Below are 19,646 nucleotides of genomic sequence, written 5' to 3' on the forward strand. Positions count from 1 at the left end.
TGTCGTGCCTGCGAGAAATCATCCGCGCGCGTGGAGAATTTACTCCAGGAGGGGGCATAATCCTCCCCAGAATTCGGTGGAGGATTCGATTGCGCGTCACAGCACGTGGAATTACATCACCAACCGGACCTGGAAAAGATCGTCGGCTTACTGCGAAATTGTCTTTTTAGCTTTATGTTGTGTTGTCCCTTAGTTTATTTAGTTATTTGTTTATTTAATTATTTATATTCTTTTCGCATAAAATTTGTTGGGGGAGGGGATCTTATATGACACTTAAACATTAACCTATATATATATTGCACATAGATACACCCAGATTGCACTATTATTTATTTATTATATCACCAATTTTAAACTGTTTATTGCCGGATGTGAACAATTCACGGCGAGTGTTTTTTTTTCACATTTGTTTATTTAGTTATTTGCCACTTATCGCTCCTTCTGGGCGAGGCTTGACATTTAAACCGTCAAAGCCAAGCACTTGTAAATCCCACGGGGAATCCTCTCCAGCGACCGCGTCGAATAGGTTATAATCGGGTCTGGGATCCCCTTAACAGAGCTCTTTTAGGTAGGGACCGAAATAAAGAGAACAGACCAGTCTACGTAAATCCCTTTGGTGACTGTCGCACCCGGCGGGCGGTGGTTGATGGGTTTCCTTACGGGAAGCTGAAGCCCTGTAAATAATTTAAGTAAATAAATGATACTAGAATGAATATGGAGTAGACAGATCTTTCAGAGGGGAGGGAACATGTAAACGGTTCCAAGATATCTCACGGTGACCGGTCCAAGGGGCAGTCGGAGTCACCTACGGCTGCTACGGTTGGGTGGGAGCGCGAAGGCTTTGGGTTTGCCCCCAAAAGCCCACAATATATCTGATGGCGTCCTGTGACCTAAAAAGGAACAAGTCGGGGAATTAGTTTTGTGATAATCACGTGTTGTGTTGGTTTTATAGTTTCGCATATTTCGTCAATGTTTTCGGTCCAGTCATAAGACAGCTGTTGCAGCGTGAAGTGTTGTGAAGTCAAACATCTGTTTGTTTATTGTTGCGTGAATGATACAATTACTGAAGGTAGTCCCGTCGGCAAAATCTCGTCTCTACAATGAGTGCGAGTGAGAGGGACTCGCCCAGTAAGTGCGAGCGAATCGACAATTGAGTGTGTGGATTAACCCTTAGATGGTGCGTGGGGCTTTAAGTTGCGTGTTGCAATAAAAAGAGTTGAAGGTTTTTTTATAGTTTAATTTTTAATAATTTAGAATTTGACAACAGGCGTTGTTTTTGTTTTTGGCTTGCAAGCCGTTTGTTGAGGTTCTTAATTCTAAAATATATTCTAATCTTAAAATAAAACTTTTTTATATCTAAATTAATATTTACAATTTTAGAGTAATCTCCCAACTTGCACCCAAGCGATTCTTCCCACAACGCTCTTTTTTCTAAACATTTTGGTGCTTTTAGAAATTTAACACCATCCACGTGCTTACGACACACATTGCAAAAAGTCATTTTTGCATAAGGGTTAAAATTGCCAAGAAAATGGTCCGCAGACGTGCTCTCGTGCAACGAACATGCACTGAAGCCGAACAGGACCGCTTCGTGAGCCGTCGAGACTACCTCGGGTAATTGTATCATGGTTGCGTGTGTGGGCAGGGTTGGAGTACCCACAACCCAAGTGCTTTAGAGCTAGCCGGCGCTGCCCACTCGCGGACATACGTAGTCCTATTTTGGGACATAACACACTCTAGCGGAGTTCACCACCCAACTAGAGTTGCCACCTCAAACGATAGGTAATCGATGTTTGTCTTATCGATACACCCAAATGTTAACCCCACAGCGCTCTGTTAATTATTGGAAAGTTTTTTTAATGGAACAATTTTAATTAAATTACAATAGTTGTTTACACGCTGCGACAGTTGGGCAACCCGAAAGTACAGAGCATTGCAAAGGGATAACCATAGAACACGGAAACCCTTAGCCGGAAGCAACTACCTGCGACAAAGAACACAAAGAAAGAGGGGCAGTGCAAAACCCGTTTCTTCTTGCGTCGCGTCCGATAAAAGGGGCGTCTATATCTCTGCCGATCCGGAGCCCCTGGCATTGCACCACTATGATGGTTGAGTCCGATGGAACCGCCGACGCCACCCGCCGCCTCAATGTGAAGAAGCAGACGCTAGACGATGCGTACGCGGTGCCCGCCAACTTCCTGGAGATCGACGTGGTCAATCCGCTGACCACCATGGCGGCGGGCAAGAAGCGCTACACGGACTACGAGGTCCGGATGCGGGTGAGTGATACGGGATCAAGATCGGTGATCTTCTAGCATGGGGGAGTACCTTCCGAAACTCTGACCCCACCGAAAACCATTGATAATCGCTGGAATTCGCTCGCACACTCGCGCCTGTACGTGCGACTTTGTCTCGCCTGCATGTGTGTGCGTGCGGGTGATACGCCTATAAAGCGAACCGGGCGATAAACATTAGTCACAAGTGCAGGGCACTGGTTCGGGGCTTGAGTCACGGATGTCCGGCATGCGGGCGCCCCAATTAGGCTCTGCACTTGGCTTTGGTCCCACCTCAAAGAGTCTCGCTTATAGTGCTAACCAACTGCCTTTGCTTCCAGACCAATCTGCCCGTCTTCAAGGTGAAGGAGTCCAGTGTGAGGCGACGCTACAGCGACTTCGAGTGGCTGCGGAACGAACTGGAGCGGGACAGTAAGGTGAGGGAGTCGAGGATCTATCCCGAGGTGCTCCGTTTTCACTTTCATTGGATATATCAAGTGCGGCTAAAGTTAGGGACTGCTTTCTGCCCCTGAATGTTACACTTTATCTCTAAAATCGTACCATAGTAACTAACTTAACTTTAACAAGGCAATTTTATCATAAAGAGCTCGGTTTGTGTAAAGAGTTTTTATAGTTGTTAAAATATGTATTATTCCTTAAATTCTTTAAGATTTAAAAATTCCCATTGAAGCCCTGAACTCTTTCGGGATTTCAGATTTTTCACAGTTCCAAGAATACACTCATATTCGTTTTTACTGACATTATTGTTCCTTACCCACTATACAAATTGTTGCCAACCTATTAATACTAGTATTATTAGCATGTACCCTCAATGTGACTCTTCTTGGCTTGTCGCCATGTGCCTTTTTTTCCTTGGCCTACGCTCGAAAGTAAAATCGATTTATAAAATTAGCTGCTAAAATGTAGATGGGTTCACCATTTTATGAAATACTAAACAGAGTTAGATACTATCCATATAGCGACATCAAACACTATCTGTGAAAGTGAAAACGAAAGCTTCTTTATACGAATAAACAGGTTTTAATCAAGAGAATATCCCCCAGATTGTGGTGCCCCCACTGCCAGGAAAGGCCTGGAAGCGCCAGATGCCCTTCCGCGGCGACGAGGGCATCTTCGACGAGAGCTTCATCGAGGAGCGGCGCAAGGGACTGGAGGCCTTCATCAACAAGATAGCCGGACATCCGCTGGCGCAGAACGAGCGCTGCCTGCACATGTTCCTGCAGGAGAACGTCATCGATAAGAACTACGTGCCCGGCAAGATTCGCAACACATAAGCAGCAGAGTCCGGAGCAATCGAAACCCCAAACCACAGCAATGCAATGAAGCAACAACTCGAACGAACAAACCCGCTACGAAGTCTTTAGGGAAGCCGTGTGAATGTGTGTGCTTGACCGGATTGGAGGAGGAGCGGGGATGGAGTGGAAGGGATCTGTTTATTATGCGACGCGATAAGAGCCGGGAAGTGCTGCTGCTCAGTTAATGTTGAGCCCCTCTCACCCCCCGGGGACTAGTTACAACCAGCATTGGGAATTTTTAATGCTAAATTCAAGTTTATATGGTATACATAACAATATACATACATATATATTATATACAATACAGATATTTACGAATAGTGTACATAAGACATGCCTACAACGCCCCTCGCTAAATGAGTCTCGAAAGTAGGAGCTGTCCCTCCCATTTTCCCGATCCTCAGTTTCTTCGTTTTGACCCATTGCAGCGGTAATGAAGCAGCAAATAAAATAAGGGAGCCATCCTGACCCTGAAATCCATCCCTTGTATGTGTATGCAAATTATTGAATATTTTGAAACAGTTTAGTGAATAATATTGTACTTCGAATCAAATTAAAATAATTCAAAAATAAGTATATTGCTGATATTATTTGTTTGATCGCACGGTACTTGTAAAGTGTGAGGGGAGCATAGTAGAGCAAGTGAATAAATTGATAAATGTATTCTGATCAGAGTCAACAGCTTGGTCGGTTTTGGGATTTCTAATCGTATGAAAAGTGCTGAGCTCCTTTACCTGTCACATATCTAGTCGGAAGGGAAAAGCATTCTGAAACACGTTCTTTTATAGTGATGTTCGCCAAAAACATCTTCCACTTTGATGAATTTTTCCATTCTATTTACACTGGCGTGTGACAAAAAAGAAGCTTTATTTTAAATACATTTTGGAATGAATCTGTGAATTTTAGCCATGAGTAATGCACGAATGCATCTATATACATACATACGCAAAGGCTTTCTAGAACGATTATCTTTTGGATACGAACTACCGACTGTAATACTTTCCGACGAATACGAGTATTAGAATGTCACCAATCAAATTACAAAGCTAAATAAACTTTATTATAAACGAACTGGCAATTCGAATCAAACCATCAACATGGACACACCTAGGCTCTCATTGAAGCGACACTGTTCGGATCTCGAAGGCGGTGATCCAGAGATCAAAAAATTTCATGGGATTCCGGAATCGAGAAAACCAGAAACCAGAAGCTAGACTGTTTATCCATGGAGTCGGGGTTTGATAAAGAGAAATCCTCGCTGAAGGATCGTCCTCCGTTAGTCTATCTCGAATTGGGCAATCAAGTGGCCACTGTGCGGAACGAGCCACTGGATAATATTTCCCTGGAAGATGATGCAGAGCTGAAGTCAAATGTGCAGAAGTTGCTGGGTCTGATAGCGACACGGCGAAGGCTGTACACCCCCGAGGAGTACTGCGCGCCGGAACTGGAGGAACTGACATCAAAGGACACTCATCCACTGAATAATTCCACTTTCTCGCCCGCACAGCCAGCCATTCTCTCCTCCACCTGGTCAAGTCTGAATCTAGCGAACCCCCATCCGCCGACCCTGGTGGAGCGTCGGGCGAAGGAGCGCAACGATATCCTGGTGGAGACCGATGCCAATATAGCAGAGATGGAGACGCCGGACTTTCTTAAAAAGATCGACCTGAGCGAGTTGCCCAGCAGAGAGGAGATGGCCTCCATTTGTGGCCGGCACAAGAGTAGCATCGCCTGCTTGGAGCGGCACCCGAACTTCTACAGATTCGTCGAGTCGCTCCACCCCACGACCCCGATCAACATGTGTCATCCGCTTGCGCTAACCTACCGGGAGAGGAGTTTCAAAAGCTGCAAGGAGGAACTGGCCAAGACGTTGTTCAACATCTTCAACCACGCCATCTTTCAGTGCGGCCTCCATGCGCCTATCGTTTGGAAGAGCTCCTTGCGCAAATCCTGTGAACGAGTCGCCATCGATGCCTCTGGACAGCGGTCCGCCTACATCCTGCTTTGGAAAAAGATAAGTCAGCCGGGGATGCTCATTAAGATGCTCCTGCACGAAATGTGCCATGCCGCGGCCTTTGTCTTTAACCGGGAGACGGGACATGGCGATCATTGCCGCAGATGGTGAGATAATTATACGAAATTCATTTCTTAAAATGATGTGGTATTTAAATTACCTAAGGGGGGTCTGTATACAGATAAAATTCTGACATTCTCATCTGAGTTGAAAATGTTCTTAAAAATAGAACGACTTTTTGAGTTGAAAATGTTTTAATTTTGCACGAATCGAGTTTAATTGGCGGTATTTAAGTACATTGTATGTACAAATAAACTATTAGTTGGGTCTTTAGCGTATACTTATCAAAAAGTTTTTAAATAAACTCAATTTAACTTTTTTCTTCTTACCATTTCGTTCTTATATTGATACCAAAATGTACTTACACATTTTTAAGAACGAGTGTTCTCAATTCACGAACAGTGTTCTTAGATAGTTTTCTCTGTGTAGATACTTAAAGAAAATGTTCACCCTTTTTAGAGGAATTTATATATAGAACAGATAATTTAAATATATTTAAGCATTAAATAATCTAATTTTGTATTATAATTATTTTTATATACTTTTTAAATTGATATTTTCTCTTTAAACGATTCAAAATAATATTGTTATCCTGCATGATAAAACTCTATATCTTTCTAAAGGTTTTGACTAGATTTTAAATAATATATATATATGTTTTACTTCCGATGTTCTATACAAGATTCCAATCTTTAGGGTCTACCAGGCGAAGAGGGCAATGCCGGAGCTGCCGACGATCGCTGACTGTGACCCCCATTTTAAGTATACATGCACCTTGTGCGCCCGGTGGTCCTACGGGCGGATTGATTTTGGGACGGCTACGACTCGCTGTCACTACTGCCAGTTTGAGGTGATCACGAAACCATTTCAGAAAGCGGACAAGCACACGGGAACCCGACCAGATCGGACGTTAACTCCATTCAAGGCCTTTATTCGGGACAGTTACTTGAAGCTGGACGGGATGGAAAATATTACGCATAGCGCTAAAATGAGACTCCTTAACGAAGAGTTCTTAAAAATAAGAGTTTCACCTGGTTAGAAAGCAGCCCTCTGGTTACCTTTTATTTAATTTATATTTTTAGTTTTGCTACTTATTCACAAATTGTGTTTATATTTAATAATAATACAGATTGGTGTACTTGTACTTAAAATAAAAGTCCATGTGGACTGGAAATTGAGATTTCGCGGCCCAACATTGCGTGCCCAAAGTCCAGATCTGCGGGCAACGGGGGCACTTCACCGTTCGTCATGGCATGCGTGGTGTAGTCCAGGGGATTGGCGCCCAGCTCCTGCCGCACTTGCCACCAAATCTCGCAGATCGCGAACGAACTTCTCTCGCCCGTCCTCGTCGGCATCGAAATGGTTGACAAACACCCGAAGACCATGGCATTCCATCAACGTCATGTCGCGTCATGTCCCCCTGGTGCTCGTCCACGAAGCGGCTGGCCTCCTCCACCGCCGACCGCTCGTTGAGGCCGAAGAAAGCTCCGTAAGATTGGATACTCATGGTTTCGTGGTTCGTGTTCCGTTCCGTTGCAGGTTGCCGTTGCCGTTGCCGTTAAAATTTGAATTTTTCCGCGACCTCGACCAGAGGCGGGCAGCTTGCCGATACTTCACGCGATATTTCACGCGGCAGCGGCGCGCCCATCTCCAGCGGTGGAAACGCGCCGGAGACGAAATTCCGCAAGGTGGCAACGTCGTCAAGCAGCTGGCAGCTTCACGGAGAAAATTGGAAATTTTGGAGGAGCAATTTAAAAAAGGACTCCCGGTGCACTTGGATTCCGGATTCCGGGTTTTTTATTTTTGTCATGGACTCGGCGGAATCTCCCACCAAAACGCAGGCCGGCGAGGACGAGAACTACAGTCTGCTGTGCCAGGCGCACGAGCAGTTCAACAAGTGAGTGGTCACCCGTTCGCCCCAGAATTCGCGCCTGTAACCGCCTTTCCGGCTACTCCTTTCAGCTCGGAGTTCGATCGCTGCCTGGAGCTGCTCCAGGAGCTGGAGACGCGTGGCGAGAGCAGCGGTCCCGTCCTGCGGCACAACCGTGCGGTGGTGAGCTACCACAAGACCGGGTGCACCCAACACTCCGTCCTGCTCAAGGAACTGGAAGCCCTAACGGCCGATGCGGATGCTCCGGGAGAGGCATCCAGCGGCCTGAGCCTCAAACAGGGAGCCGCCGCCGCCACTGTAGCCCGCTACAACCGGGCGGTCATCTACTACCACCGCCACATGTTTGGCACGGCGCTGGAGAAACTGGCGCCTCTGGTGGCCCGCCTGGAAGCTCTGGAGAAGGCCATGGCGGCGCTGGTGGCCACACTCCAGCTCCAGCTGCTGCTGGCCACCAATCAACTAAACCGGGCCGAAGCCTTCCTGGACTATTTGCAGTACAAGCTCAACCTAGTGGCCACTGCGCCGAGCAGTAATCCAACCGACGAGGCGGCTGTCAACGCTTCTGCTTCTCCGCCGGCGGCCACGCCCATTTCAGTGGTGGCGACACCAGGAGGAGCAGCTATAGAGGGGGCAGTGCCTGGTCTAGGCGGTAGCCTGCAGCTTTTACAACTCATAACGCTCGTGCTCAATCGAAAACCGGTGGTCATTCAGGAGGACGGTACGCCAGAATACGCTGCTTTGAAGGCACAGCAGTACTACATAATGAAGGACTTTCAGATGGCCGCTAAGCAGCTGATGCGCATCAATAACGAATGCACCCAGGCTGGGTGAGTCCTGATTATCTGTTCTGTACTGAAGATAAGCTTACGTAATTGTCTTACCCCGTAGCACTGTAACTCCGCAGTTGAGCACCTGCATTGCCAACAACATGGGAGTGATCCACTTGAGAGTGCGCCACTATGCGATCGCCGCCCAGTTCTTTCAGAATGCTTTGAACTTCGACCAGCAGCTGGCACGGAACTTACGTCAGAGCACGTTGCAAACCATGAGTTCGGCCCGATCCTGCGAGATCCTCTACAACCTGGGCGTGGCCATGCTCCATTTGCGCCGCCCCAAGGAAGCTTTCCAGTGCTTCTTGGTCCCCGTCAAGCAGTTTCACAGCAATCCGCGTCTCTGGCTGCGCATGGCTGAGGCCTGCATCATGGAGCACGAGGCGGTGAGTAATCAAATCTTTTAAGACTTATTAGCTTTTAAGAAGTTTAGAAGCGCCATATAACTATTAACTATTTGTATTTACAAATGTATATCTAAAATTATGTTAATTATATGTCCTCCTATAGAAACTGGTGGAGGAGGAGCGCCAGTCGCAGGCAGGCACGCCCTCGACAAAGCCATACGCGTAAGTGATTTCAAGTATATCTTGATCTTGGCCTCCCTAACGCCCTTATTTCAGTCCCCAGTCCGCGGGAGTGCCAGAGCCCACCCTGGAGTTCGCTGCCTTGTGCCTACGTAGCGCGTTGACCCTAACGCAGCACTACAAAACGAGGTTTCATATGACGGCGGTCTCATCGGAGGATGTCGAGACACCGGAACCCAAGGACGCAACTCAGGAGTCTTGGCGTCATCCGCAAGACAATAATTTCTGCAATCCCTCAAAGCCGGTTAGCCTGGAGTCGTTGGAAAAAATGATGGCCACCATATATGCGGCGCACAGTTTCGTCTCGCTTCGCCTGGGCGACGATGTGACCGCGCTTGAGATGGCGGAGCAGCTGCTGGCCTGTGAACGTCTCTCTGATGCACACAAGTATTATAAAGTTTCCTAACGAAGTGATTAGGTTTGGCTTATCTACTTTCTTACTTTGCAGATTGCTGGGTCACATGTACGCTGGCGAGGCGCTGATGATGATGGACAAGGCAGCCGAAGCACGCGACCATTTGGACCCTACCTTCGTGGGCACACTGAACGCGTTCGATTTCGAGACGCGTGACTGGCAACTAAAGTCAGTGGACGCCGCCCAGAATGTGGTGCGTTACAATCTGGCTGTAGCCATGGCCCTCCAGAACGACCTGCCTCAAGCGAAAGCACTCCTCGCCAACTTAAGTCACTCTTTGGTGAGCAGCAAGGCGCTGGCCTTGCGACGCTTCATAGACCTAAAGATGGGACCTGTTCCTAGTGGGACGCCCAGTTAGACAACAAATTGTGTAAATACTTAGACGGAATTAAAGTACGAGAAAGGAGTGACGAGAAAGCCAAGTAATTATTTATCGATGATCAATACTTTTCGAGGATTTGACAGAGAATGGATACTATTTAAAGCTCTGTCACTTATAACGTGTGTGGTTACTTATGAAAATGATCTTTTATTAAAAATTTTGAGAAATTATTTCAGGAATTGTAGAGTCTTAATGCTAAACCGTTACGAGTGCTAGAATTTTTGAGAAATTGGATACGCATATTACGGGAATAAATAATTATGTGTCTATATTGACATTGCCAAGGGAATAACTTCTGTAAGTGGCTTTAAGTCAGTTCATCAAGGGAAATTCTTAAAACTCTTCTGCAAAGGCCGCTATCAAAGCCTCGCCCGACTTCCCCGTGGAAATACACACAGTCGTCACAAGAGATGGGTACGGAATGACGGCCTAGTTAGACGTTTTCATAGTGAACGGACCCCGGGATGCCCTGCCCTTCATGCTAGCGAATGCCTGATTCGACGTCTGGCTGAGTTATGCGAGGCACCCGGTACTCCCGCGGCCAAGGCCTTTTCAGCTGGTACGAGATCGGTACAGAGAGACTACATTCTGGTCACTACGAATCAGAAAGCGCTGAACTACGTGGGTCCACTCGCAATATATATTTATTTCTAGAGATGCCTTTGATTGAGGCTAGGCACCCGGCAGGAATTTCTTCGCGCCAGCCAAAGCACTTTATTCAGCTCACAGACTGCGGTAAGTTTAGAATGCATTATTTAGGGATCTTGAAGAACTTATTCACCTACAGAACGTGCGCTGCATCACGTCCGTCCCCTGACGCCTGCCTACATTTTCTACAGCGACGAGGATTTCTCCACAAGTAAGCAGGATGCTGAGAATTTGGCATTTAGGTTGCGGAAGTCCGTGGTGCATCGCATCTCTAAAACTGCTTGGCACCACATGAACTTCCTTCATGCTCTGACCGTGGCTGAAGTGATCAACAAGCCGATTATTGAAATATTCAAAGAATTTGACCAACTTTACGACCAAACCCTAAATGTACACTTTAAATAAAGTGTATTAACATTATCGTAGCCATTTATAAGTAACATTTTATCAAGTACTGTGCGGTTTTCTGGATTCCAAGAAAATACGAATACTTATCCGGAAGCGTATTCTTGAAAGTTATAATGCGTCTGATTTCCTTTTAATGATATCTTTATACTTCCGTTCTTCAGATAAAAGCCACAAAACGTTAATTTAATTATAAATATTTTTTAGTTCCTTCGAATCGATATATAGAATCAATTATAAAGAGGATCAAGATAAGAAATATACTTCTTACATTTTGCTATTTAAATATAGCATCTTACTTTCCCTTTGGATATGCTTTTTTCAAATTAGTATTAAATAATGTGCGATTTAATGGATTAGTTCTACCATCCATTTCACCTATTCGTAAAAAAATAGGTAAAACTCACCAAGATGTTGTTGATGAAGCTTGTGGTGTTTTTTGTCTGGTTATGCATAGTCAGTGCTAAGGTGAGGCTTGGCCTCCGAAATTTGACTGGACGAGCCGATGATTACCGCATCAAAATATTTTCAGGGGTGAGTAATCTAAAGGTTTAAACTGTGGAAATACCCAAGTTCTTTCTTAAAGGTCCATATTATAGACTCGTACAATTACCCTGTAGAGGTGCACACTGTCGTAACTAGAGATGGTTATATCCTGGATATCTTTAGGATTCCGTACTCAGAGAAATGTAAAAAGAGGGGAAAGAAGCCGGTCGTGTTCCTCCAGCACGGCTTGACATGCTCGGCGGATACTTTTTTGATGACGGGACCGAAGAGCGGACTTCCTTTTATGTTGGTCGACGCCTGTTACGACGTTTGGCTGAGCAACAGCCGGGGAATTCGCTACTCCCGCCGCCACACCAAGATGAAGTCCACCGGGGAAGTCTACTGGGGCTTCAGCTGGCATGAAATGGGAATGGAGGACCTGCCCGCCCAGTTCGACTACATCCTGTCCACCACGCAGCAGAAGGCGCTTCATTTCGTAGGTCATTCTCAGGGATGCACCACCCTGATGGTCCTGCTCAGTATGAGACCGGAGTACAACAAGAAGATGAAGACCACCACCCTGCTGGCCCCCGCTGTCTTTATGCAAAACTCGAGATCCGGACTAATCAATAAAATGGAGTCTGTCGTTATGAAAATGAAGGACTGCGACTTTTTTGGACACAACGACGCTATGAGATTTGTGATAACAGTTCTTTGCGGATTCGCTAGTATGAAGAGATATTGCAGCTCCTTCTACTTGATGGCCAACGCAAAACCGACCAAGTTCATGAACTTGGTAAGTGAAAGGAAAGTTTAATATTTTCAATATTAATTGCAAAAATGCATAACCATTTCTAGAGCATCATTCCTCTGGTATTAGCAATGCATCCGGCTGCCATTTCCTCGCGCCAACCCAAACATTTTCTGCAGATCAAGAGGACTGGCAAATTCCAGCAGTTTGACTTTGGAGCCAAGAAGAACCAAGAGATCTACAAGCAGCCCTCGCCTCCGGAATATCCGTTGAAAAATGTCCGTCCGAAGGCGCCCATCCACATATTTTATAGTGTTGGAGACACCATGACAGTGGCGGAGGATGTTCTAAATCTGATCAGCAAGTTGGGCAAAGTAGTTGCACATCGCATTCCTTTTTTGGAATGGGGCCACATGGACTTTATTTTCGCCAAGACCGTAGCTAAGGTTATTAATCGTCCAATTATGGAAGTTATTGGTCAATACGAGAATTATAAGAATGGGAAATAACGAGTTTAAAAGGGAAATATTTTTGCCTTTGAGCCCAACCTGGCTTAAATAGCTTTACGATTTGTTTTGAAATATATTTATATATTATATACATTCTAAGAGCCTTTTTTTTATTAATATAAAAGCACCCGGGTCAAATCCGTTTAGTTCCGCCTCTGCACAACGGAACTTGGAATTATAATTTCAAAATTTTCTTAAAATTAGTTCCGCCTTTCCTTTAAGTCCATCCATTAAGAATGCAAGTTATTGGCTCCCAGATGTTGTGGATATTGTTTGTGATCTTGTTTTTCTGGCTAAGTAGTGCCGAGGAAATATCAAAGGTAAATGGCAGGGAGTACATAAAGTATGGATTAATCATACCGTTCTTTTTAAAGGTGGAGACGGGGATTGGACTTGACGACTCCTCGGAGAGAACCATCGATTTCCGCACCAAAAGAGTGCCTGCGGTGAGTATGATGAAGTTGGCCAAATGAAATCACGTCAGTTAGTCCAGACTTCAGGTCCAGCTCATAACCCGACACAACTATTCGGTGGAGACGCACAATGTCACTACCTTGGATGGCTACATCCTGGCAAACTTCCGGATCCCGTCATCGAATCGGTGTACAAAGCTCGGACCGAAGCCAGTCGTTTTTCTGCAGCACGGACTGCTTTTGGCGGCAGATGCGTTCCTGGTGACTGGACCCCGGACCGGACTGCCCTTCATGTTGGCCGATGCCTGCTTCGATGTGTGGTTGAGCAACTGCCGCGGAACCCGGTACTCCAGGCGTCATACCACGTTAAAGGACACCCAGCAAAAGTTCTGGCAGTTTAGCTTCCATGAAATGGGAATGCAGGACTTACCTGCCCAGATCGACTATGTCTTAGTGACCACGAACCAGAGTGCATTGCACTTTGTATGCTATTCTCAGGGATGCACCACCCTGATGATCCTGCTCAGTATGAGACCAGAGTATAACAAGAAGATCAAGACCGCTAACCTATTAGCCCCATCGGTCTTCATGAAACACTCCCTGACGTGGGGTCTTAAAATAGTCAAGCCGATATTTATGATGCTGCCCGACGGGGAGCTATTACCCATAAAAGGTTTGCTAACCTCTGTTGTAAAGTTAATGTGCAAGTCAAAAGCAACGAAGAGACTATGTGCCTCCATATACCTGCTCTTGAGCGGGAATAAATCGAAACACACAAATAAAGTGAGTCTAATAAACCTTTCTTTTTCGAACACTACTGTTTTTCACATCACTGTTATTATCGAAATATTATAATAATGTATGAAGCCCTTAAACATTTTAATGAGACTGAATATTTGCAGTCCGTGATTCCTAACTTGGTGGCCACACACCCGTCTGGACTTTCCACGAGGCAGCCGAAGCACTACATACAGCTTAAGGACTCTGGAAAATTCCGACAATACGACTTTGGGCCTAAAAAGAATCGGAAGACCTATGGCCAAGCATCGCCCCCAGAATATCCGCTGGAGAAGGTCAATCCTTTGACACCCATTAACTTGTTCTACAGCGCTGGAGATAACACCGTCTCAATAAAGGACATTTTAAAGCTGGCCAGCAAGTTGCCCCGGTCCGTGAAACACAAGATCAAGGAGCCTGCCTGGGACCACTTGGACTTTATTTTCGGAAAGACAATAGATAAAGTGATCAATCTACCGGTTATCAACATAATCAATGCATTCGAGAATTCTCAGAAGGAATGATTAAACTTAAAAATGAAAGCCCTTCACGCACGTTTTGAAAACTTCACTTCTATTTAGACTAATCTATAAATTATTTATTTTTTAATCAGTACATATATCCAGAGTTGATCTAGCCGAATCAACCGCAGACTCAGATTCGTAATTCTACATTGTTTTTGGCACTAGTGATAGTTCTGGCTGTGATCCATTCCCGCCGGCTTCCTGGCTTCCCCCTCTTAGCGTCGTCGCTGTTCGTATCGATTCATGGAGAGGACTATGTTGTCGAAGATGTACTCCCTGACCCCCAATCCGCAGATGAAGTCGAAGTGGTTCCACCGTTTCCAGGGAACCTTGTACACTGCGTCCACGTTGGGCAGCCGGGTGAGCAGTCGCCAGATGTCCGCCGGAGCCACAATATAATCGTTTTCCGAGAAGAAAACGGTGACTGGTGTGGACACCTTCTCCAGCGCGTACTCCGGTGGCTCCAGCTGCTGGTAGTGCAGCCAGTTCCGCTCCGGGCCGTAGTCGTACTGCCGGAATCGCGTGGACACGTAGCCCTGGAAGTAGTGCATCAGCTGTTTCACTGATCCGCCCGCCGGGAAGTTGGCCATCAGATCAGGCAGAAGGGTCTTGTTGAGGAACCTTGTATCGTAGCCCACGGCTGGCCACAGGCGACTGATGCAGACCAGCGGCTTCTCGTTCTCCAGACACGTCATCGAAAGGAACTTCTTGAAGAACTTATTCGTGGAGAACATCTCCACGCCCTCGAGCATCTTGGAGACGTAGTTCCGGGTGCCCAGCACCGGACCGATGACCTTGGCCAGTCCGCTCTTGGTGTTGCTCACATAGGCCACCGGGGCCAACAGAGTGGCGCTCTTGAAGACGGCATTGTACTGCGGCATCATCGAGTTGAGGACCAGGAAGACAGTGCCACCCTGCGAGATGCCCACAAAGTGCATGGCCCTCTGTCCGGTTGTCCGGAGCACGTAGTCCACCTGAGCGGGCAAGTCGTAGACGCCCATCTCGTGCCAGCTAAAGTCCCAGAACTCGCGTTCCGTCGTGTTCGTCCACATATTCTTTCGGCAGTAAATGTTGCCCCTGTTGTTTCCCAGCCACACGTCGTATCCGGCGCGCCAAAGGAGGTACGCCAGCGAGTCCTCTCGCCCGTTGAGAATCCATCTGGAAGAGGAGAGGAAGCCGGTATTAGAATTTCTTAAAAGGGTTATTTGTTTCTAAGGTTCTTTAAAGTACGACTGCCACCTTCTCCAAGATGGTTACTCAATTCACTTAGATAGTTGAAAAATATTGTTAGCCGTCAAAGTTTAACAAAACTATAGGAATTCAATAAATTATCATATGAATAAATGGTTTGTTCTATTAAAGTTTAAATAATCATGGGGAAATTTTCAAATTATTTTCAGCATGCCTTTAAAATACCTCTAAAGAAATGGTTGAATTTCTTATAAACACTACAGATAAGAGTGTTGGTTATGATATTGATCGAGCTAAAATGGATTTAACTGCATAGTTAGCTAAATAATATTACAACACTTTAAATTATTTCCACTATCTTGAAGAAGTTATAAGAAAGAATATGATTACGATTATCTATATTATCTAAACGGAGAAATCTTCCAATTAATAATTTTAGTTAGAATGAGAATTCGTTATTATCCGTATTTTCTTAGTCTTAAGTTCTCATATCTGAGTATATAAATCAATGAATTTATCGCTTATAAGGTGCCCAGAGCAGACAGTCAGAGGGATAAAAAAAACTCCCATTTACTTTAATGAATCATTACTTTCTTGGCAAACCCATGGACATATCGCTTCAAGTTGGCCCCTGCTGTTGGGCTCTCCCAGGGTTTCTTATCTCCCACAAGCGGAAGTATCTATTAGCATATCGTATATTATATTGGCATACGCACACATCCGACGAGGCGTAGAGTCCGGAGAGCAGGAAGACGACAGGGCGCTTCAGCAGGGTGCCCAGATCGGGATCCACCTGCGGGATGCGGTGCAGGGTCAGCACGTATCCGTCCTTCGTCGTCACCGAGTGGCGCTCCACGTTGTAGCCGTCGTTCTGGATGCGCCGCACCTGCAACGGATACGAGATACGAGATACCAGGTAACACATGGCAGGTAACTAAACTGGGCCCACACGGAGGCAGGAAGCGAAGGCATAAGCCAGTCGGGCCAAAATCCGAAATGCAAACACAAATTGTTGGCACATTCGGCGCTTGACATTTGGAGGCCACGCGACGCGTGCGTTGTGACACTTGGTTAATTTGGAATTCCGCTGGCGAGCCGACCTGGGGATTACCACCCCTCCCCATAACCATTGCCGTCCCCGTCCCAAGGAACACATACCGCATCTGTGATGATGATTTCGCGCGACTGACGCACAGTGGCCCTGGACACCTGCTGCAGTCCGAGCAGCGCCAGACACAGCAGCACCACTCGCTCCCGTCGCATGCTGACCAGGATTATGGTTACATGAACGCCGCACGCTGGGATTAAGTAACTGGGTAACCGATCAGAAGTCCAACCGGTTCGCAATCGATCGCAGCGAAACGAAACCCAGTGTAAATGTAAATGAAAATGAAAACGAAAGCTGCCCAAGGATCGGCGGCCCACAGAAAGAAAGACAGCACTTTCTTTCCAGCGCGGAGCTTTCAAAAACGCCGAAACCGAAACCGAAACCGAAAATGAAACCGAAAACCAAAGCCAAAACCGTATGAATGGGAATTGCAATCCCAGTGCCGTTTTCTCGTTTCTGGCAGTACCGCTGCTAGTGTTCGATTCGAATGTGCTTTATCGACTGCGCATGCGTCCGCCGCTCGCAGGGCTTGCCACTCATTTGAGGTGGTTTTTGGCGGCGGAGCAGAGGCAGAGCTCCAACCGGTGAGCCACCTGCATGGCAGGCGAGCCGATCGGCTGGAGCTCAGGTTACCTGAGCGCCCAGAGCAGCGGCGCATCCAAGAGCCTCTACACTGCGCGTAATATCAATCGCCGCCGCCCCCACTCCAGTGAATTCCCCGACCCTCCAAAGCCCCCTAAGCCCCCAAGCCCCCACACCCCGAAAATACAATCAGTTGGCACGCTGCCACGGCAATTTGAGCAATTATAACAGCTTAGCGAAAGAGAGAACGCTATCCAAAACTGTCAACGGCGAGTACAGTGGGCGAATACCGCAGAAACAACCTCAAGATGAGATTAAATTCAAAGCTCCAGACGCCAGAAGAAAGTGAAATTGACCTTGTCCTAGAGAAAAACCCCATAATGAAGTCCGCTCAGCAACAGAGTCGAATTTTTGTAGCTTAAAGTACACATATCTTAGTCTTCTTAATTTATTCAAGAGCATTCTCCTAATGGTACTGTAATCTTAACATAGTTGAAAATATAAATATAATTTGGTAAGGAAAATGAATTTCTTCCAGGGGTTTTTTTAAGAAACTTAATCAATTTTATTAATTTTTTCTGTGGTTTTAGTAATGGTAGTTTTTTTTCTGTTCTATTACCAGATTCGGAATAAGAATTAGATTCTGTTCTTAAATAATCTTATAAAAGCAAGAACTTCTTACTGCCGAATGATGTTTTAAATTTATTCTATGTTAATATTTATATTAGTTTAACAAACTATAAAAACATTTAATAAAATAGTCGTATATCAAATCTCTTTGCCATCTAAAATTGAGGTGTGAGCTGTGGAAGCCCAACTGTATTCCAAGAAAATGATTCATTTCGCGGCATGACAACTTTGACAACTCATTGGCTTTGAAATCTGATTAATCTCGTAGAATTTGCGGGGGCCAACATTGCTTACCCATTCAACCCACATCAAACCAGATGATAAAGCAAGATAAATACCCTCAATAAGCTTAACAATATGATCGGCTCACGTGCCGTTGAAAGTTATGCGCATCACATACAGTATACAATGCATTCATAAGAGACAATTGGTTTTGAGCAGTGTATAAATTTTGGGAGCTACTTACTTACATTTTTTCCGTTTTTTTGGCTCTGACTGCGGCTGTGTGTCTCCGGCAGCGACGTGGTTTTTCGTCGCATTGTTGTCGTCGGGGGCCGTTGTTTTTTCGCTGAATTGCAATAACCTGTTGCCTAATGAAAACGGCGTCTGCTTATTTAGGATGTGGCCTGTGCTGGCTTGGCCTGGCCCAAGTACTCGCACTTACTTGCCAGCATATGTATGTAGGTACCTTTGGATACCCCTACCCATAGTCTTCTGGTGTTTATGTTTGCCCACTTGAAAGACAATCGACAGCTCACCCGCCAATCCTCCACAGCTCTCGCCGTTCATTCAGCGGATCGCTGGAGAGCTTTCTGTTTGTTTATATGGCTTTTTAATAGCTCGTCAACAACTGCACAAGGGGTTGTAACTGCTGTGCACACGGCTTCTACTCCGTTTCATCAATGGACCGCTGAATGACCGCTCACCGCTCCAGTGCCCCACTGGCGGCATTGACCCACCGGCCGCGACTCACGTACTGGACAACCCACCGAGCGATTGCCCAGTGATGAGGGGTTTCGGGTTAAGTGTACCTGGTTTCCCGCCTCGCGTACCTTATCTACGGTAACCGAAAAATGATCGATCGATATTTAATTCGGAGAGTAAATATGATCGTGGAGATATGAAATATGATATGGTTGAAAAGTCAAAATACTGTAATTTAGAAGGTTATAAATAAGCAAATATATCATATCTAGATATCAAATATGCAAAAAAACAGGCCTTATATCATAACTAGATTGGAGTCCTAAGATATGGTTAAAAAGTACGTGTAATAGAGGTATCTTATAATTAAATTTAATTATATTATTTATTTAAGGTACTTTCCATATAAGTACTAAGCCTTGACCAAAAATGGTACCTTTCCCATCGCTGATACTCCGTTGGGTAAAGCCCAAGGCGGGTCGCATATGAGTATGATTATGGCTCACAGCTCAAATGTCCATTTGTTTGGCGTTAAAACAGTTTACGCTAATTCCTATTGTGACATACGAGACATGAGTGTTTGTCGCGTGTGACTGCGGTGGATCAAGTAAGCTGTTTAGTTAACTGGTTTCGACAATTAAACTCGGGCCACTTGAGCCGGGCAATCAAACGGGACAGGGTCTCTGGGGCCGGGGCCAGGGGCATCTTTCAAAGCTTTAGACCTCCACCTCGCCTGACTTTCTTTCACTTTCGGCTAATGGATTCTATGTAATTGAGGCCTAAACACTCCATAATGCATACTCCATGTCGCACTCCATTGCCAAATTTGTTTGTTTATTTGAGCCTGTGTGTTTGCCCGCACAAGTGATACCCGAGTGATGCAATCAAAGGGTATAAGTTATTATGTAAACAGGTATGGATAACCATCGG

General features: G+C 45.7%; 7 protein-coding genes across 9 annotated transcripts; 6 read left to right on the plus strand and 1 right to left on the minus strand.

Moving 5' to 3' along the window:
• Positions 1-1,829: 1,829 nt before the first annotated feature.
• Positions 1,830-4,069, plus strand: LOC119560860 (sorting nexin-12). Its single transcript, XM_037874528.1, has 3 exons — positions 1,830-2,279; positions 2,615-2,710; positions 3,338-4,069. The coding sequence occupies exons 1-3, from the start codon at positions 2,103-2,105 to the stop codon at positions 3,566-3,568; spliced, it is 504 nt and encodes a 167-aa protein (XP_037730456.1). The 5' UTR covers positions 1,830-2,102; the 3' UTR covers positions 3,569-4,069.
• Positions 4,070-4,658: 589 nt separating this feature from the next.
• LOC119560606 lies at positions 4,659-6,811 on the plus strand. 2 transcript variants are annotated; one of them, XM_037874138.1, is made up of 2 exons: positions 4,659-5,710; positions 6,346-6,467. In XM_037874138.1, coding segments are annotated over exons 1-2 (897 nt in total). In that variant the 5' UTR covers positions 4,659-4,814; the 3' UTR covers positions 6,347-6,467. The 2 variants fall into 2 exon arrangements, with proteins under 2 accessions (XP_037730066.1, XP_037730065.1); XM_037874137.1 differs by having other exon boundaries at positions 4,671-5,710; positions 6,360-6,811.
• Positions 6,812-7,374: 563 nt separating this feature from the next.
• On the plus strand, positions 7,375-9,970 carry LOC119560605 (CCR4-NOT transcription complex subunit 10). The gene is made up of 6 exons (XM_037874136.1): positions 7,375-7,560; positions 7,626-8,381; positions 8,443-8,770; positions 8,895-8,953; positions 9,008-9,358; positions 9,420-9,970. The coding sequence occupies exons 1-6, from the start codon at positions 7,472-7,474 to the stop codon at positions 9,742-9,744; spliced, it is 1,908 nt and encodes a 635-aa protein (XP_037730064.1). The 5' UTR covers positions 7,375-7,471; the 3' UTR covers positions 9,745-9,970.
• A 21-nt stretch (positions 9,971-9,991) lies between these two features.
• Positions 9,992-10,821, plus strand: LOC119560222. The gene is made up of 3 exons (XM_037873580.1): positions 9,992-10,065; positions 10,121-10,503; positions 10,556-10,821. The coding sequence occupies exons 2-3, from the start codon at positions 10,284-10,286 to the stop codon at positions 10,819-10,821; spliced, it is 486 nt and encodes a 161-aa protein (XP_037729508.1). The 5' UTR covers positions 9,992-10,065; positions 10,121-10,283.
• A 411-nt stretch (positions 10,822-11,232) lies between these two features.
• Positions 11,233-12,627, plus strand: LOC119560607 (lipase 3-like). Its single transcript, XM_037874139.1, has 3 exons — positions 11,233-11,355; positions 11,408-12,103; positions 12,166-12,627. Exons 1-3 carry the CDS (start codon positions 11,233-11,235, stop codon positions 12,565-12,567), a joined length of 1,221 nt encoding a protein of 406 aa, XP_037730067.1. The 3' UTR covers positions 12,568-12,627.
• A 170-nt stretch (positions 12,628-12,797) lies between these two features.
• LOC119560496 (lipase 3) lies at positions 12,798-14,297 on the plus strand. Its single transcript, XM_037873967.1, has 4 exons — positions 12,798-12,887; positions 12,942-13,013; positions 13,068-13,763; positions 13,883-14,297. Exons 1-4 carry the CDS (start codon positions 12,804-12,806, stop codon positions 14,279-14,281), a joined length of 1,251 nt encoding a protein of 416 aa, XP_037729895.1. The 5' UTR covers positions 12,798-12,803; the 3' UTR covers positions 14,282-14,297.
• Positions 14,298-14,340: 43 nt separating this feature from the next.
• On the minus strand, positions 14,341-18,819 carry LOC119560228 (lipase 3). Of its 2 annotated transcripts, XM_037873590.1 has the most exons (4): positions 18,457-18,819; positions 18,263-18,382; positions 16,189-16,358; positions 14,341-15,439 (listed from the first exon to the last, which is right to left on the minus strand). In XM_037873590.1, exons 2-4 carry the CDS (start codon positions 18,329-18,331, stop codon positions 14,497-14,499), a joined length of 1,182 nt encoding a protein of 393 aa, XP_037729518.1. In that variant the 5' UTR covers positions 18,332-18,382; positions 18,457-18,819; the 3' UTR covers positions 14,341-14,496. The 2 variants fall into 2 exon arrangements, with proteins under 2 accessions (XP_037729518.1, XP_037729517.1); XM_037873589.1 differs by lacking the exons at positions 18,263-18,382; positions 18,457-18,819 and adding an exon at positions 16,631-17,067.
• Between the last annotated feature and the right edge of the window lie 827 nt (positions 18,820-19,646).

This window comes from Drosophila subpulchrella, unplaced genomic scaffold, assembly GCF_014743375.2.
Source record: "Drosophila subpulchrella strain 33 F10 #4 breed RU33 unplaced genomic scaffold, RU_Dsub_v1.1 Primary Assembly Seq354, whole genome shotgun sequence".
In the NCBI taxonomy this organism is placed as follows: Eukaryota; Metazoa; Arthropoda; class Insecta; order Diptera; family Drosophilidae; genus Drosophila; species Drosophila subpulchrella.

What these genes read in the sequence shown, in the direction of transcription:
- LOC119560607 (XM_037874139.1), top strand. Translation starts at nt 11,233, where the DNA reads ATGTTGTTGATGAAGCTTGTGGTGTTTTTTGTCTGGTTATGCATAGTC. An exon ending in GCATCAAAATATTTTCAGGG is followed by an intron (nt 11,356 to 11,407) that starts GTGAGTAATCTA and finishes TCTTTCTTAAAG; the next exon opens with GTCCATATTATAGACTCGTA. An exon ending in CGACCAAGTTCATGAACTTG is followed by an intron (nt 12,104 to 12,165) that starts GTAAGTGAAAGG and finishes AACCATTTCTAG; the next exon opens with AGCATCATTCCTCTGGTATT.
- LOC119560222 (XM_037873580.1), top strand. Translation starts at nt 10,284, where the DNA reads ATGCGAGGCACCCGGTACTCCCGCGGCCAAGGCCTTTTCAGCTGGTAC. An exon ending in TATTCAGCTCACAGACTGCG is followed by an intron (nt 10,504 to 10,555) that starts GTAAGTTTAGAA and finishes ATTCACCTACAG; the next exon opens with AACGTGCGCTGCATCACGTC.
- LOC119560605 (XM_037874136.1), top strand. Translation starts at nt 7,472, where the DNA reads ATGGACTCGGCGGAATCTCCCACCAAAACGCAGGCCGGCGAGGACGAG. An exon ending in GCGCACGAGCAGTTCAACAA is followed by an intron (nt 7,561 to 7,625) that starts GTGAGTGGTCAC and finishes TACTCCTTTCAG; the next exon opens with CTCGGAGTTCGATCGCTGCC. An exon ending in GCATCATGGAGCACGAGGCG is followed by an intron (nt 8,771 to 8,894) that starts GTGAGTAATCAA and finishes GTCCTCCTATAG; the next exon opens with AAACTGGTGGAGGAGGAGCG.
- LOC119560606 (XM_037874137.1), top strand. Translation starts at nt 4,815, where the DNA reads ATGGAGTCGGGGTTTGATAAAGAGAAATCCTCGCTGAAGGATCGTCCT. An exon ending in GGCGATCATTGCCGCAGATG is followed by an intron (nt 5,711 to 6,359) that starts GTGAGATAATTA and finishes TCCAATCTTTAG; the next exon opens with GGTCTACCAGGCGAAGAGGG.
- LOC119560860 (XM_037874528.1), top strand. Translation starts at nt 2,103, where the DNA reads ATGATGGTTGAGTCCGATGGAACCGCCGACGCCACCCGCCGCCTCAAT. An exon ending in ACTACGAGGTCCGGATGCGG is followed by an intron (nt 2,280 to 2,614) that starts GTGAGTGATACG and finishes CTTTGCTTCCAG; the next exon opens with ACCAATCTGCCCGTCTTCAA. An exon ending in AACTGGAGCGGGACAGTAAG is followed by an intron (nt 2,711 to 3,337) that starts GTGAGGGAGTCG and finishes AATATCCCCCAG; the next exon opens with ATTGTGGTGCCCCCACTGCC.
- LOC119560228 (XM_037873589.1), bottom strand. Translation starts at nt 16,735, where the DNA reads ATGCGACGGGAGCGAGTGGTGCTGCTGTGTCTGGCGCTGCTCGGACTG. An exon ending in AAATCATCATCACAGATGCG is followed by an intron (nt 16,359 to 16,630) that starts GTATGTGTTCCT and finishes TATCCGTTGCAG; the next exon opens with GTGCGGCGCATCCAGAACGA. An exon ending in CTCTACGCCTCGTCGGATGT is followed by an intron (nt 15,440 to 16,188) that starts GTGCGTATGCCA and finishes CTCCTCTTCCAG; the next exon opens with ATGGATTCTCAACGGGCGAG.
- LOC119560496 (XM_037873967.1), top strand. Translation starts at nt 12,804, where the DNA reads ATGCAAGTTATTGGCTCCCAGATGTTGTGGATATTGTTTGTGATCTTG. An exon ending in GTGCCGAGGAAATATCAAAG is followed by an intron (nt 12,888 to 12,941) that starts GTAAATGGCAGG and finishes TTCTTTTTAAAG; the next exon opens with GTGGAGACGGGGATTGGACT. An exon ending in GCACCAAAAGAGTGCCTGCG is followed by an intron (nt 13,014 to 13,067) that starts GTGAGTATGATG and finishes TCCAGACTTCAG; the next exon opens with GTCCAGCTCATAACCCGACA.